At 40.8% G+C, this 14049-nt stretch overlaps 1 protein-coding gene across 7 annotated transcripts in view; it reads left to right on the top strand.

Moving 5' to 3' along the window:
* Positions 1–2260: 2260 nt before the first annotated feature.
* The window catches only part of LOC148021325 (sorting nexin 2B-like), a 28794-nt gene continuing 17005 nt past the window's right edge, over positions 2261–14049 (top strand). For 5 of the 7 annotated variants that reach the window (XR_015694711.1, XR_015694712.1, XM_087699200.1 and 2 more), the window contains exons 1-5: positions 2261–2695; positions 3058–4153; positions 4268–4473; positions 4850–5110; positions 5744–5830. Coding sequence is in view for 4 of the 7 variants with exons in the window: in XM_087699200.1 (XP_087555326.1) it covers positions 3094–4153; positions 4268–4473; positions 4850–5110; positions 5744–5830 (1614 nt within the window). In the remaining 3 variants the exon portion in view is untranslated. The remainder of the gene's footprint in view (positions 2696–3057; positions 4154–4267; positions 4474–4849; positions 5111–5743; positions 5831–14049) is intronic. The other 2 variants (XR_015694710.1, XM_087699198.1) reach the window with 1 other exon arrangement.

Here is a 14049-nt window from a genome sequence, read left to right on the forward strand (position 1 = left end):
ACCTGACCAAGATATCGAAGAAGACACAACATGAGACCCTTCATCATGTCATGACAAATGAGAAGCGTACATATGCCACTCTCCCTTTTCTAGTTGATGGCAATAGAGAGAGTTTCTATGTATAAGACTCAATGCAAAGGAAAAAAGATCGCACTATTGTCTCATATAAGACCAATGACGATCACTGCATGCAAATGAGCAACCCTAGAACACAAGCATCAATGAGCCATAGTGAACCATAATGCAATGTTTCAAACCATAAACAAATAGATTTAGAAAACTGCATGGCTATGGGAAGAGGTTGTATCTATATGACCCTATGCAAGTAGCAAAGGGATGAGAAATGCGGTGTTGTACACTTCTCGAAAGAAGACTAGGGTTGATATATGCATGCAAATGAACAACCCTTAAACACATGCATCTATGAATTGTAAAATGAACCATGATTGATTCCATCAAACTAACCCTACATTGCTTCAAATTATTGTATGGCAATGTGATGAGTCCATACATACATGACTCAATGCATTGCTATTTGCTTTCGTAGACAAGAGACACATCTGATGCTTACTTCTTGATAGAAGAATAGGGATGCTTATGGGCTTGATTTTGAAGACATGTCTTTCATGGGGAAAATCTAAAATGCAATTTAAGCTACTATATAAAACTGGCAAACAAATATATTGGAAAATTGAAATTTAAGGCTATGCAAAATTGAAAGTGAAGTATTCAAGAGAAGAAGGAAATAATGATTTTGATTTATTATAATAATATAGAAGGATGTCCTACTTTGAGTTGAAGGACGCGATTGAAATAGAAATGTAATAAACTTTTCAATAAGATTTATTTTAAGATGTAGAAGAAAATATAATAAACTTCTCACATAAACTTAAAGGGTGTAAAAGTCAATGGACCAAAAATATGAGTTTGCGATTCTAGGAGTTGAACTATTAATCTTGATGAGTGAAGGCTATAAAGCTTAACATGCATAGTTCATGCTTTAGAAAATTTATAGGAATTGTAATACGCTTCACAAATTTTTGTTTTCTTAACTACGGTATGACCAATGTAGTGGTACTACCACTACTAAAAATAAACTAGAGATCAACATGCACAGACGCACGCACGCACGCACGCACGCACGCACGCACGCACGCACGCACACACACACACACACACACACACACACACACACACACACACACACACACACACACACACAAACTCTCTCTCTCTCTCTCTCTCTCTCATACTCATATAGGTTCATACAACAATTTGTAAGAGTGCTTAAGAACTTGCAATTTTGTTATGGTATCCTTTTGCTATAGTAGACCTATTATGATTATCGAGATGTTGAAGTAGATGCAGACTTTCACAGCTCTCAAAGTCTTCATTGACCTTTCCCATAATTGCACATTTTGTAGTAGCTAATAACACACACACACACACATATCACCACTCAAGGCCCATGCCTATACATACAGATCACTTCTTGAGCATGCAAAGAATGGAGGTGCCATAATACATTAAACCATGGCAACCTAATGAAGGGTGCCTTCACCTTGAAAGTCATGGTTTTGCCTAATCAAAGAAATAGGGCTTTATATAGGCTTTGAATACATATGCAAGGTCCCGATGCAACATCATGGACTATATTTGCAAGCTTAGAATTATAGGATGAGACAATTAGAAACAATGACAATCTCGCAATCACACACTTACACACATTCACTTGCTCACTCTTCCTTTCTCTTTGCATATATCATGTGTGCTTGAACATCCATCACATTAAAATATGTTTAGGCACAGAGTGTGTTGCATAAGTGTCATATCATCTTTAGAACATCATCTTCCAAGTGCACAATCAAGATGATAAGAACAATGATAATCTCTCTCTCACAGACACAATCACTCACACTCTCTCTAAGTATATCATGTGTGCTTGAACATCCATCAAAATATGTTTAGGCGGAGTGTGTGCATAGGTGTAATATCATTTCTAGACCATCATCTTCCAAGTCCACGACCGAGACGATAAGAAACAATGGCAATTTGCAATCACACACACACACACATTCTCTCTCTCTCTCTCTAGATAATACGCTTGAACATCCATCAGATTAAAATATGTTTAGACGTAGAGTGTGTACATAGGGTTAATATCATCTCTTTAGAACATCATCTTCCAAAGTGCATAACAAATATTGATAGTGAGAAGCGCCAAAAGAATCATAGGTGGGGTGCTCTTAGTAGATTGTTGGATGTTGGACCCCTTACCCTATGAGAGGGGCTAGTATCCAATGGTGAGAGCTTTCCTTACCCTATGGACCCCTTTCGCAGACGACTGACGGGAATTGTTTGAGATACCAGGAGCAAGGAAAGCTCTCAGTATATTGAAAGCCCCCGTCACGCACATTGTGTCGTGTCCGCGATCTACCAGGTAACCCTCGACGAAGAGAGGTCGGGAAGAGGAGGAGTTCCTGGCGTCCTTCGCAGCTCAAAATTCATGTCTGCCAGCGCCACAGCTTGATTACGATGAACAGCATGACAATAGAGACACAATCACAAAAAATTCAGCAGGCCTTCTATCATCACCTGAACTGACGAATTCGCATCGCCCCTCCCGAAGCCTTGTTTTTTTTTTTTTGATAATTAATGGAGCTCGATCTCGACATCCTGTGACGGCAGCTTGCAGGTAAAATCCCTAGCTTTGCAGCCTCCACCTCTCTGAATTCTGTGCTGGAAGGACATCTTACGTAGGAGTCGGTCCAATCTTCCTAAAGTTAAAGATTTGTGAAGAGGGGTTTTGATTCTCGTTAGAATCTTAGGCATCTACATCAATATTTTGGATGTACATTCCACCATTGCAATTCTGTTGCTCGTCAGGCGGTCTTCTGAGCACACTTGCCGTGCCTGGTCAAGTCACATAAACCGTAAAAGTGATTGGACATAGATGGACGCGCTTTTATGCAGACGCACACTGTTGCATCAAAATAGCAATGTACAGAAAAACATTCTAGCAAAAGCCTTAATGCAGTTCTTGCATTTGCGTTACAGTGTCTTGGATTCCACCAGTGTACCTTCATATCGAAGATGATGGGGCCCGAGGAAGGCGATTCGCAGGATGCTCACTTATATACCTCTACAGACACCATGGAAAGTGTTATCCTTGATGGATCTCCACAGCCCTACTTATCGAACAGTGATTACAGGAGTGCCATGTCTGGAAGCCTGCCAGTGGAAGAGTCACATCCCTTGTCCTCACCTATGCAAGATCCATTTCCAGAGAACTACAGGAAATCTTTCACAACAGGATCCAAAGACACATCTAGCAGCCATGTTAGAGAAGATCCGCTTGTTGAGCCACCATCATATGCAGATGTGATTTTCACTCCTTATGTTGCAGACAGTGTTGGCAATGGAAGCTTTAAAGACATGGGGAATTCTTTACCTCTATCATCCTCATCGTCTTCTTTCTCTGAGTATCTCACCATCATTGTCTCACAACCACAGAAAGTCCAGGATACTACAGGCTCATCCATTGTACCTGGCAGCAATACATATGTGACTTATCTTATTGTAACTCGAACCAACATTCCACAGTATGGTGGGCATGAGTTTGCAGTTCGTAGACGTTTTCGTGATGTGGTTACGCTTGGGGATAGGCTGGCAGAAACCTACAGGGGCTACTTTATTCCAGCTCGACCGGACAAAAGCATTGTGGAAAGTCAGGTTATGCAAAAGCAAGAGTTCATTGAGCAACGCAGGGTTTCCCTTGAGAAGTATCTTCAGAGACTAGCAAATCATCCAGTTATCAGACTCAGTGAAGAACTGCGATTATTTCTTCAGTCTCAAGGGAAGCTACCATTGGTCCCTACAACTGATATGGCATCAAGGATGCTAGATGGAGCAGTCAATCTTCCACGCCAGCTGTTTGGTGAAGGAAGTGTTCTAATGACACCACAGGATGTGGTACAACCTGCCAAGGGAGGCAGAGATCTTGTGCGTTTGTTCAAAGAGTTGAAGCAGTCAGTCACAATCGAGTGGGGTGGAGTCAAACCTGCTGTCACTGAAGAAGACAAGGAGTTTCTTGAGAAAAAGGAAAAACTGGAAGATTTGGAACATGAATTGAGTGAGGCCTCACAACAGGCAAGTCACTTTTTTGGTTAAATGTTTCTGCTTTTTTCTTCTGTTATCTCACTTTCTGAAGTGCCTAAAGTATGAATGTATGCCTCTCGCTAAATGAATAACATTGTGATGCAGGCAGAGGCTCTGGTAAAAGCTCAGCAAGAAGTTGGGGAAACCATGGGAGAGCTTGGCTTAGCATTTATAAAATTAGCAAAGTTTGAAACAGAGGAAGCAATGTACAATATCCAGAGAACTCATGCAAGTGATGTCAAGCGAGTGGCTACAGCTGCTGTCAAGGCTAGCCGATTTTATCGAGAGGCAAATGCCCAATCAGTGAAACATTTGGTAGGTCCACCTGTAATAACGTGGATGCAGTTGTAGTTTACTTCTTTCATGAACACTATTTCAACACACTCAGATAGCAGACATAAAGAGACTTAGGAGTATGCCGGTCAGGCCCAAGTATCCTCAAGGGGATGTTTGAAACTGATCAGAGGTCGAGGACACTTATTCGTTACCTTTTTTCATGTCTTCTACTCAGTTTTTGCCCCACTCTATTCAATCTGCACTGCAATTCCCTGAAAAGATGTGTGAAATTTTGCATAATGTTCTGTGGAGAAACTGATGTGTGCTCTCAGTTTTGAAAATACTGCAGTATAGAAACTTAAAGCTTGCTATTGGCCTCAAAATTCACACTAATGCAGTGTTTGTTGTGTGGCAGGATCAACTGCATGAATATTTGAGTTCAATGCAATCAGTTCGTACAGCTTTTAATGACCGCTCGAATGCGTTGCTGACAGTGCAAACACTGCTTACAGAAATTGCATCCATAAATACCAGGACAGAGAAACTTACCATTGCATCTTCTAAGATATTTGGAGGTGACAAATCAAGGACGAGAAAAATCGAAGAGCTGAAGGATGCTTTGAAAACAACCGAGGAAGCACGTGATACTGCTGTGAGGCAATATGAACAGATAAAGGTACTGTACTCTCATCCACTGACTTCCAGATTTGTTGTGTAGATTTTTGGAAAGGTATTTGTTGAAACTGTTTACGAGAAAAGGAGGAAAGAGTGAAGACTAAGTTCCTCGATGTCGTGAGAATGGAATTGAAAAGAAGCTGCATCTCTTCATGGCATATGGTACTAGGACTTGAATGATATCCTTATTGAACGAGTATATACAAATCAAACAAAGTACCGCAAGTACCTAGGCCCAATATAAAATTGCAAGTTAAGGAGGCTGCAAATAGCAAATCAGTTACCATTTGCAGCTAGACTTGAAAACTTGATGCAAGTTTTCACCATGTTTTCAACTACAAAGCTCAATGCCTGCAACTTTATGAGATATCTCATGTTGAGAGATCAACTACTTAAGGTCCAGCATTAGCTGATTAGAGCTAATTTCTATTGGGTTCATCATTGTTTAGGAGTCATTATTCATCAAGCCTGCTCAACTAGCAGTGTGGTAAATAAGGCAAGCCAGAATTCATGCAACACAAAAAAGAGGGAAGGTGGATTAAAGATTGTGATGTAATACAGTCATTCTTGAGTACATTGTGTTACATTGATTTTGTGAAGTGCGCATGTCAAAATTTTGATTGATTGGATGCAGGAAATCAATCATACTGAGTTAGAGCGTTTTGATACAGAAAGGCAAAGGGACTTTCTTGAGATGCTCAAAGGTTTTGTTCACAATCAGGTTTGGACCACCATAGCAACTCATTAATGGTCACATCAATGAACGCATTTGTAGAGATGTGCTTTATTTGCATTTTCGTAAGCCAGATCACTGATTCAAAAGCCAAAAGCTCTCTCTTTTCTTGATTATGGGTAGAGAGCTGTGCAAGTTTCTGCTTTTGAGTTGGTCGTTGTCTTGCCTCACTTGGTTTTCTATCTATTGGGACTTAAACCATTGTATTCATGATTTTTCTTTATGATTTTTATTCATGTCTTTACTAATTACTGTGTTTGTCATGGTTCATTTTCTTATAAGTCTTGGTGGGTTGATCAAACAATAGTATCAGAAAGACAAGGGCAGTGTCCCTTCACTGGTGGAAACCAGAAATATTAGAATGACAAACAACACAATGAAATAGAGGTGTGAATGAGCTGAAACAAGTTGGAAAGCAGGAACACAAGTATGTCAGCCAGGAGGAGAAGTGAAGGCAAAATTAAGCTGCATACACAGTGCTGGGCATCTAATTTGTGACCCAAAAATGACAATCTTGGTGGACACTAAATGGCGGAGGATCCAAAAATTAAAACCCCCAAAATTGGACAAATTTGTAAGTGTTCCCCACTGGCATTTTCTCAAGCATGATGGGATAGAGCTTGTCCACTATCCTTTCTAGTACAACACAATGGATCTTTGACACTTTGGGCTCTTTAAATGTTCAAGCCCCTTGGGATTTTGGAGGCTGTGTTAACAGCACGTCACCTGCTCGTGAGCCCCATCATTGCATCAACATGGCACATCGAGGGGAGGCTATAGCAGAGCTGCTATTGGGTATTGATATTGACTGCTGTTCTGGAAAGCCCATTTTTGTGAGCAGTCTGACATTCAGTCTACCAGCTAATTAAGAATAAGCAGCTTGCTAAAAGTAGGTTGAGCTTACTTTTAGTCTACTAGCTTTGCCAGCTAGGTCAAGACATGTTCTTTACCAAGATCACGATTCAGATCATTGATGAGACTTCTGGTTTAATTATTGCTTGAAGCAAAGCACAATCTAATGGCCTTTTCCTCATGTGTCAATTCTTGTCCATGCTGATTTTAGAGGCCTTTTATGTTCCATCAACTCTTTGGTTGCTTGAGCTCCTTCTGCTATTGAGTATCCATCTCACTCCCATTTGCCTCACACATCAATTCTTGTCTGCACTGACTTCAGAGGCCTTTAATTTTCATCAACTCTTTGGTTGCTTGAGCTCCTTCTGCTATTAAGTATCCATCTCACTCCCATTTGCGCGTCTTCAGATGTTGTGCCTCCACTTGCACTCTTGATGACTAATGGGGCAAGCTCGGCTCAACTTTGACATGTCTTTTATGGGCTGGAGATGTGTTCTTTATGGAAATCATTGCTGAGATCATTGGTCTAATCATAGCTGTAGCCGAAGCAGAACCTAATAACCTTTAGAAATTAGATCATATCAGAATTCTTGTCCAAGTTGGCTCAGAAGGGTTCTGGGTTTGCTGAGCTCACTCTTTGGTTTTTTGAGCTTTGAAAAGAATTCTATAAAGATCGCCAATGTGTTCTATCATTTTATTCCACAAGAATCAAATCAGCAAACACATGTTTGCAACAGCCAGCAAAAAGGGAAAAAACCGAAGGGCCTTGTTAGAGTAATAGTCCCATACGATTTTCTTTTTGTACTCAACCTGGCTTGAGATTTACCCAACTCGGGAGTTGCTATGCTATTTCAAACTTGCCATGTCATGATAACAGCATTTTAAGAACATTAGAACCAAGGGCATGCTTGAATTTAAAGGCTCACCCTTCGTTGATAGGTAGTGCTATGTTAAGTCATAAATAGAACACCTTTACATGATCCATTTTATGTAAGTCAAAAAGGTAAGCCAACAAACTAGGGTTTTCTGCGAAGAAAGTCTCTGACAAAGAAACGAGAAGAAATCATGGCTCCAACTTCTTAGAAGTCTTCCATCTCCATCATTGCTTTTGTCATGAGGACGTTATTTATCTTTGCAACTCTCTTTGGCAGGTCCAAGACATGTATGAATTGTGCTGGACAAGGGTAGGTCCATAATCTATTAATATGCAAGTTTGCGTGCACATTAATTTAAAGTAATTCAAAATTAATTAATGTGTAAGTTTCTCAACACATTAATTAACTTAATCTGTCATTTGTTAGATTTGGACGTTGACCTGCACTTAAATTTGGTAAATTGAGGGATGAATAAGTAAATTCTGATTATTAAATTAAAAAATTCTTGTGAAAAGATGGTAAAATGTAGGGAAAAGCTAGTACTCTATGAAAGGTGTAAAATACCGCTTTTACTCAACAGGAGGCCTTTCTTCAGCTGGGTGTGGCTGCCAGGAGAGGATCATCACTTGTATTTACTGATTTGTGGAGTTCTACTGCTGATCATACTGCCTGCTTCATTGGTGAGGCTATTTCAAGACTAGGCAGAGCTGTTTTGAGGCTGGGTAGAGCTGTCTAGGGCTGGATGGTGCTTCTCCAAGGTTTTACAGAGTTGTCCATACTGGACTTGACAAATGTTGGTGTGGGCAATGGTTTGTTGCTGGGTTAAGGCTGATTTGTTCAGGGTGGAACAATCCACATCTAGGCAATGTTGTTTTGGCCCTTGGGACCACCTAAGTGATTCTTGAGCTGTTTTGTGCTGCATCATTTTGATTCAAGGCTTTGTGGAGAGATTTTGTTGTAACTATTTTTGCCAAGTAGGGTTTTTCTAGCAAGATCCAGTGTTGGGGAGACTAGTTTTCTTGTGCGTCCATGGAATCATAGTAGTTGTTTTGTGCAAGTCTAGTGCCCTTTGGTCTTGGTTGGTGAGGGCAGCTAGAGACAAGTGATAGAGCATGGTGGATCATTGTGCTATATTTTGGTAATGATAAAGAAATACCACAGGGGGCGCCAAATTGGAGCCAATCTTTCTTTGCGCTGAGGTGCAAGAGCATTTTAGCTTCACTCTTTGTTTTTGTTTGTTTCTGTTGCAGAATCTCTGTTTTAGGATAAAGGGCTTGCAAGTTAAAGATCTTTGCACTCTTGATCCAGTAAAGGCTGCTTTCAGCTTCCTTTGTAATGGAAACTTGAGTTGAGAGGGCTGATGTTCTATACCATCTACCCACGGGCGACACCATCTCAGTGTGTGAATGGAGCTACCAATGGTCTAGAGTCCAAATGTGGATCTGACAAACAATGTTACACCCAAAATAGGCCGCATAAGGATTTATGTTGTGTAGTGCAATAGTTGGTGACTTGTTGCAGATGTGAACAGCCATTACTGAACATCAGTCCGAAGGGTATGTGACAACCCTTTGTGCTCAATCATGGACCAGCCCATCTCCAACACAGTTCAATTTTGTTGCTCCACTACATTATTCCCTGATGGTGTGTTTGAATTCGCATACTCCGAATGCATGCCATGTTCTCTATAAAAGTTGTTAAACTCATGAGTGGTGAATTATTCCACGAAGATAGACTTGGTGCAGATGTGAACAGCTGTGACTCAACATCAGTCCAATGGGTATGTGACAACCCTTTGTGCTCAATCATGGACCGGTCCATCTCCAACATGTCCAATTTTGTTGCTCCACTACATCATTCTACGATGGTTTGTTTGAATTCGCTAACTCCATACGCATGTCGTGTTCTTTATAGAAGTTGTCAAACTCATGAGAGGTGAATTATGCCACCAAGATAGACTTGGACTTTGCTAGCCTTGAGTGTGGACCAAGTCTCCACAAAAGTCTCCCACACACGAATTCTAGAGAAGGCCTTAGGTTTGAGCTCCAAGAAATAGGCCCAAACATCTCTCTCATAGTCATCAACTAGCAACATCAGAGACCTGGCCTTGCCCAACGATGCAATGCACATGGGGCTACACAAATCTTTATGGACAAGCTTGTAGATGTGGAAAGCCCATTGGGTAGATGCCTTGGACATATGTGTTCGACTTTGTTTGCCCTGCAAATAGCTAGGACTAATGGATGGAAATTAGGCTGTCCGTAGATTCAATTTATTCTTCAAAATGGTACACTTATGCTTAGAATTAGCTACCCTTAACTAGTATACATCTAGTAGAGCTTTTTACTAGTTACAATGCTTCACCTATTACCTTTGACTAATTCTTATAAGAAATGTATTTGTATTTGAACTAGGCCTTTCATCTCGATCTAGACTTAGAAAACTAACGTAGGTTGTAACCTTTCTATATCAACAACAACACCACCCTACATGTTAGCCGCTGCTCAACTATAACTATCTTGACTTGCAGCTTAGCTTGTCATTTAAATAGTATTGTCGGTAGCACTACCACCCATTGCCTATCAATGCCCCTAGCTGTTGCGCTACCAGCTGCTCCTTCCTTCTAGCTACACCACCATCGACTCTATCCACCAGCTACAGCTCCTTGCCACCTACCTTTTGCGCCACTTAAAGTTCTACTTGCTAGTTGTCTTATGAGCCTATTTAAGTTCTGTCTGCCAATTGCCATGTGAAATAGCCATGCCATCCACTTTGTCAATTGTGCCACTTGCAATACATGCCACTCTACTGCCTCCCTGTCAACTATACTAATCTTTAGCTCATGCTACTCTCAACTACCCACTTCCTATTTGTGCTCCATTTGTTCATGATTCCAACACCTCTATCCTACCCATCAGTTGAAGTCCACCTTTGATGTGCACTCAAATGCCTTTCACATTGACATAGAGACTTGCATCAATTTCATCCAAAATGTAGGGCTTTAATATCGACATCAAATTTGGGGCTTTTCAACCTCAACCTTGTATAGCCTTTCAAAATCAATATTGATCTTGCAACAATTTCATCCCAAATTTTCAGACTTTTTTGCTCAAAACACCAAATTTCACCCGAAATTCTAAAATCCTTCGAAATTTCTTCACTAATATTTAGGGATTTTAAGATTTTTGCTAGAATTCATTGACATTGAACCTTAGTTCATCATTCTATGCAAGATTCAAGGATACTAAATCAAGTTTCACATCCCCTTCAACACTCAACTCTGACATTGTCATTTCAGCTGAAAATTGTAAGTTTTTGAGTGTCACTTTGCATTTCTTGCAAAGAAATACCCTAACACAGAAACACAAATAACAATTGTACGACAAAGCACAGCCTGATAAAATAACACAATTAGGGTTAGGGTAACTCAAAGACAATGAATACAGTAAATAAATGAAATAATATGGATACTAAATATACAATGCTCATGCAGTAAACACACTATGCAATGAATGAACAGTAAACCTCGAATTCCCATATCTCAAGGATCAGGGCAGGGGTAATGAGCTGGAGAGTATGTCGTACTCTGAACGGATCCCGAATCGTAGCAAGGTAGTCTTCGGATCTCAAACACTAGCAAACGCAGCCAAGGAAGGCTGGATCTGAGCAGCAGATGGCAGTGCAGGAGAGAGAGATACTAAAAACGCAAGTGAGGAGAGAGAAAGACTAAAAACGCAGGCTACAAGAGAGAGACTAAAAACGCAGGAAAAACCATCAACAGCAATCAGTATGCTGAAATCAGCTTCAAACAGTGTGTGGTAGATTGGAAACAAGCACCAGACTATTATAGACAGCAATGGCCAGCTTGGACCGTGATGTCCTCCGTGTCCGGGGTGTGGGCAGCAAGCCGAAATACTTGAAATCAGCAAAAATGAGATTATTTTTTGAATGGAGAGTGATCAGTAATAGTTGCTCTGCTGTAAACAACTGCAAATTGCGGGTGAAAGGCTGGAAACAGATGCCAGATTGTAGATGACAGCGAGGGATAGCTGAGACTGCAATGCCCTCCGCGAAAGGGGTGTGGGTAGCAAGCTGAAAATACCTAAAACCTGCAAAAACGAGATTGAGGGCTGAATGGAGGGTAGCATACTTGTTTATAGAAAGTTTGGGTCCTCCCAAGTGGGTTTCTGCTTATGGGACACAGACACTCTCTAGGAACGCATTTCTTTTAAATAGACAAGGTTTTTTTCATTAATTAAGCATGTGTTGGGGCTGTTTTAGTAAAGCTAATGCATTTTTTAAGCTCAACACCCCCTCTTAGGCCCAACAACGGTGCCACGAGAAGGAAGGCCAGCCAAGCTCTTTTTTGTTATATTTTACCCGAAGGCGTCCCACCCTAAAGCAGCTAGAGCATTGGACAAAGGTTGTGTGTCGGCTGGTCAATGGCCTATTAAGACTACAGAGGCGATGGTTATCCTACCAAGGGAGCCCAAGTGATCACACGAGAGAGGATATGGCATCGGACAAAGAGTGCTCCAGTGGCCTATAAGTCTTACAAAGACGGACCCAAGACCTTCACAAAACAATCATACTATCCCTACCATTACTGGGTGTCGGTAAAGAAGGAAAATGGCTAAGGTGTGGGTATAGCAAATATGTGAAGCAAGCAAGACCAACAAAGCAATCAAGCAAGCTAGGGAAAGATTGCCTTGGAGATTGCCATGTGCAATGCCACGAATATGGTGGATCTAGAGTCAACCACTCGAAAAGACCGAAAAGGGATACATGCGTACAGATGTGGTTATAGCAAATATGTGAAGCAAGCAAGACCAACAAAGCAATCAAGCAAGCTAGGGAAAGATTGCCTTGGAGATTGCCATGTGCAATGCCACGAATATGGTGGATCTAGAGTCAACCACTCGAAAAGACCGAAAAGGGATACATGCGCACAGATGCATGTTTACATGAATAGTATGCCAGATGTCTTTGAAAAAAAAATGCAGATCTCTTTTCCGAGCACAGACCATATGATTGTGCTATAGAACTCCATGAGAGGGCTCAACCACCTTTTGGACCTATCTACAGGCTATCCCCTAATGAATTAGCTGAACTATGCAAGAAGAAAATGAGAACTTAGCTAACAGGTTCATTAGGCACTCAAAGTCTCCTGTTGGAGCCCCAATTTTGTTCGTGAAGAAGAAAGACCGGGCACTTCGAATGTGTGTGGATTATTGAGGACTCAACAAGATAATAATCAAGAATCGATACCCTTTGTCGTTGATACTAGAGCTCTTAGAATGCCTTGGAAAAGCCAAGATCTTCACAAAGATTGATCTACGAGGGGCTTACAATCTTGTACGGATCAGAGAAGGAGACGAATGAAAGACAGCTTTCCACATAAGGTATGGTCACTTTGAGTATGTTGTTATGCCATTCGGTCTCACCAATGCTCCTCTAGTGTTTCAACATATGATGAATGATATCTTTCAAGAGGATCTAGATGATTTTGTAGTTATATACTTGGATTATATCTTGATATTCTCAAAAGATCTAAAGGAGCGTGAGCACCATGTAAAATTAGTTGTGGAAAAGCTCAGAGAAAAAGGACTATATGCAAAAATTGAGAAGTGTTTTTTCCATCAAATAGAAGTGGAATTCTTGGGGTACAATGTCTCTCGGAGAGGAACCTTCATGGATCCCAAGAAGATCGAGATTATTCTTGACTGGCAGACACCCACATGTGTCTGCGATGTCCAATGTTTCCTTGGCTTTGCTAACTTTTATAGGATATTTGCCAACTTTGACAATGTTTCCTTGGCTTTGTCAACAATAGTCACATCACTCATCAGACTCACAGGAAACTCAAAGTTCTGATGGACCCTAGAAGCCGAGAAGGTCTTCTAGACCTTGAGGACCGCTTTTACCATACATTGCCCCAATTCTAGTCCACCCAGATCCTACCAAGCCATTTTTCTTGGAGACCGATATCATTAGACTATGCCTTAGAAGCCATCTTGTTCGAGCATGGGGATGATGGTCATATGCATCTAGTGGCATTCCACTCAAGGAAGTTTCTCCTCTCCAGAGAGAAACTATGAGATCCATGACAAAGAACTCCTTGCCATTGTAGATACCTTTGATACTTGGTGTCATGATGACATGGCAAGGGTGGGTTCGCATAGTTGGCTTGAGGATGTCCTATTAAGGGTGCATTTTCATGGGGCATGGATTCATACAGCATGAGTACGAATTAATCTGTATACTTCATCATGGCATGCCCATGACATTAATAGTCCAATGGGATCGTTTAGTTCTAAGATTAAGAACCAATTCGAGTTTAAGTGGAACATAATGAGCAATATCTTTGAGTTGCGAGACTTTCTTAATCGGAACAATTAATTCAACTTGTTCCAATCATTCTTTTAAACGACTCATATGGAACATAGGGTGAACTTGGATTTCAGAAGGTAAATCTAGCTC

Source organism: Lygodium microphyllum, chromosome 18 (genome assembly GCF_053477565.2).
Source record: "Lygodium microphyllum isolate KBCC chromosome 18, Lygodium_microphyllum_v1.1.10, whole genome shotgun sequence".
Taxonomy (NCBI): Eukaryota; Viridiplantae; Streptophyta; class Polypodiopsida; order Schizaeales; family Lygodiaceae; genus Lygodium; species Lygodium microphyllum.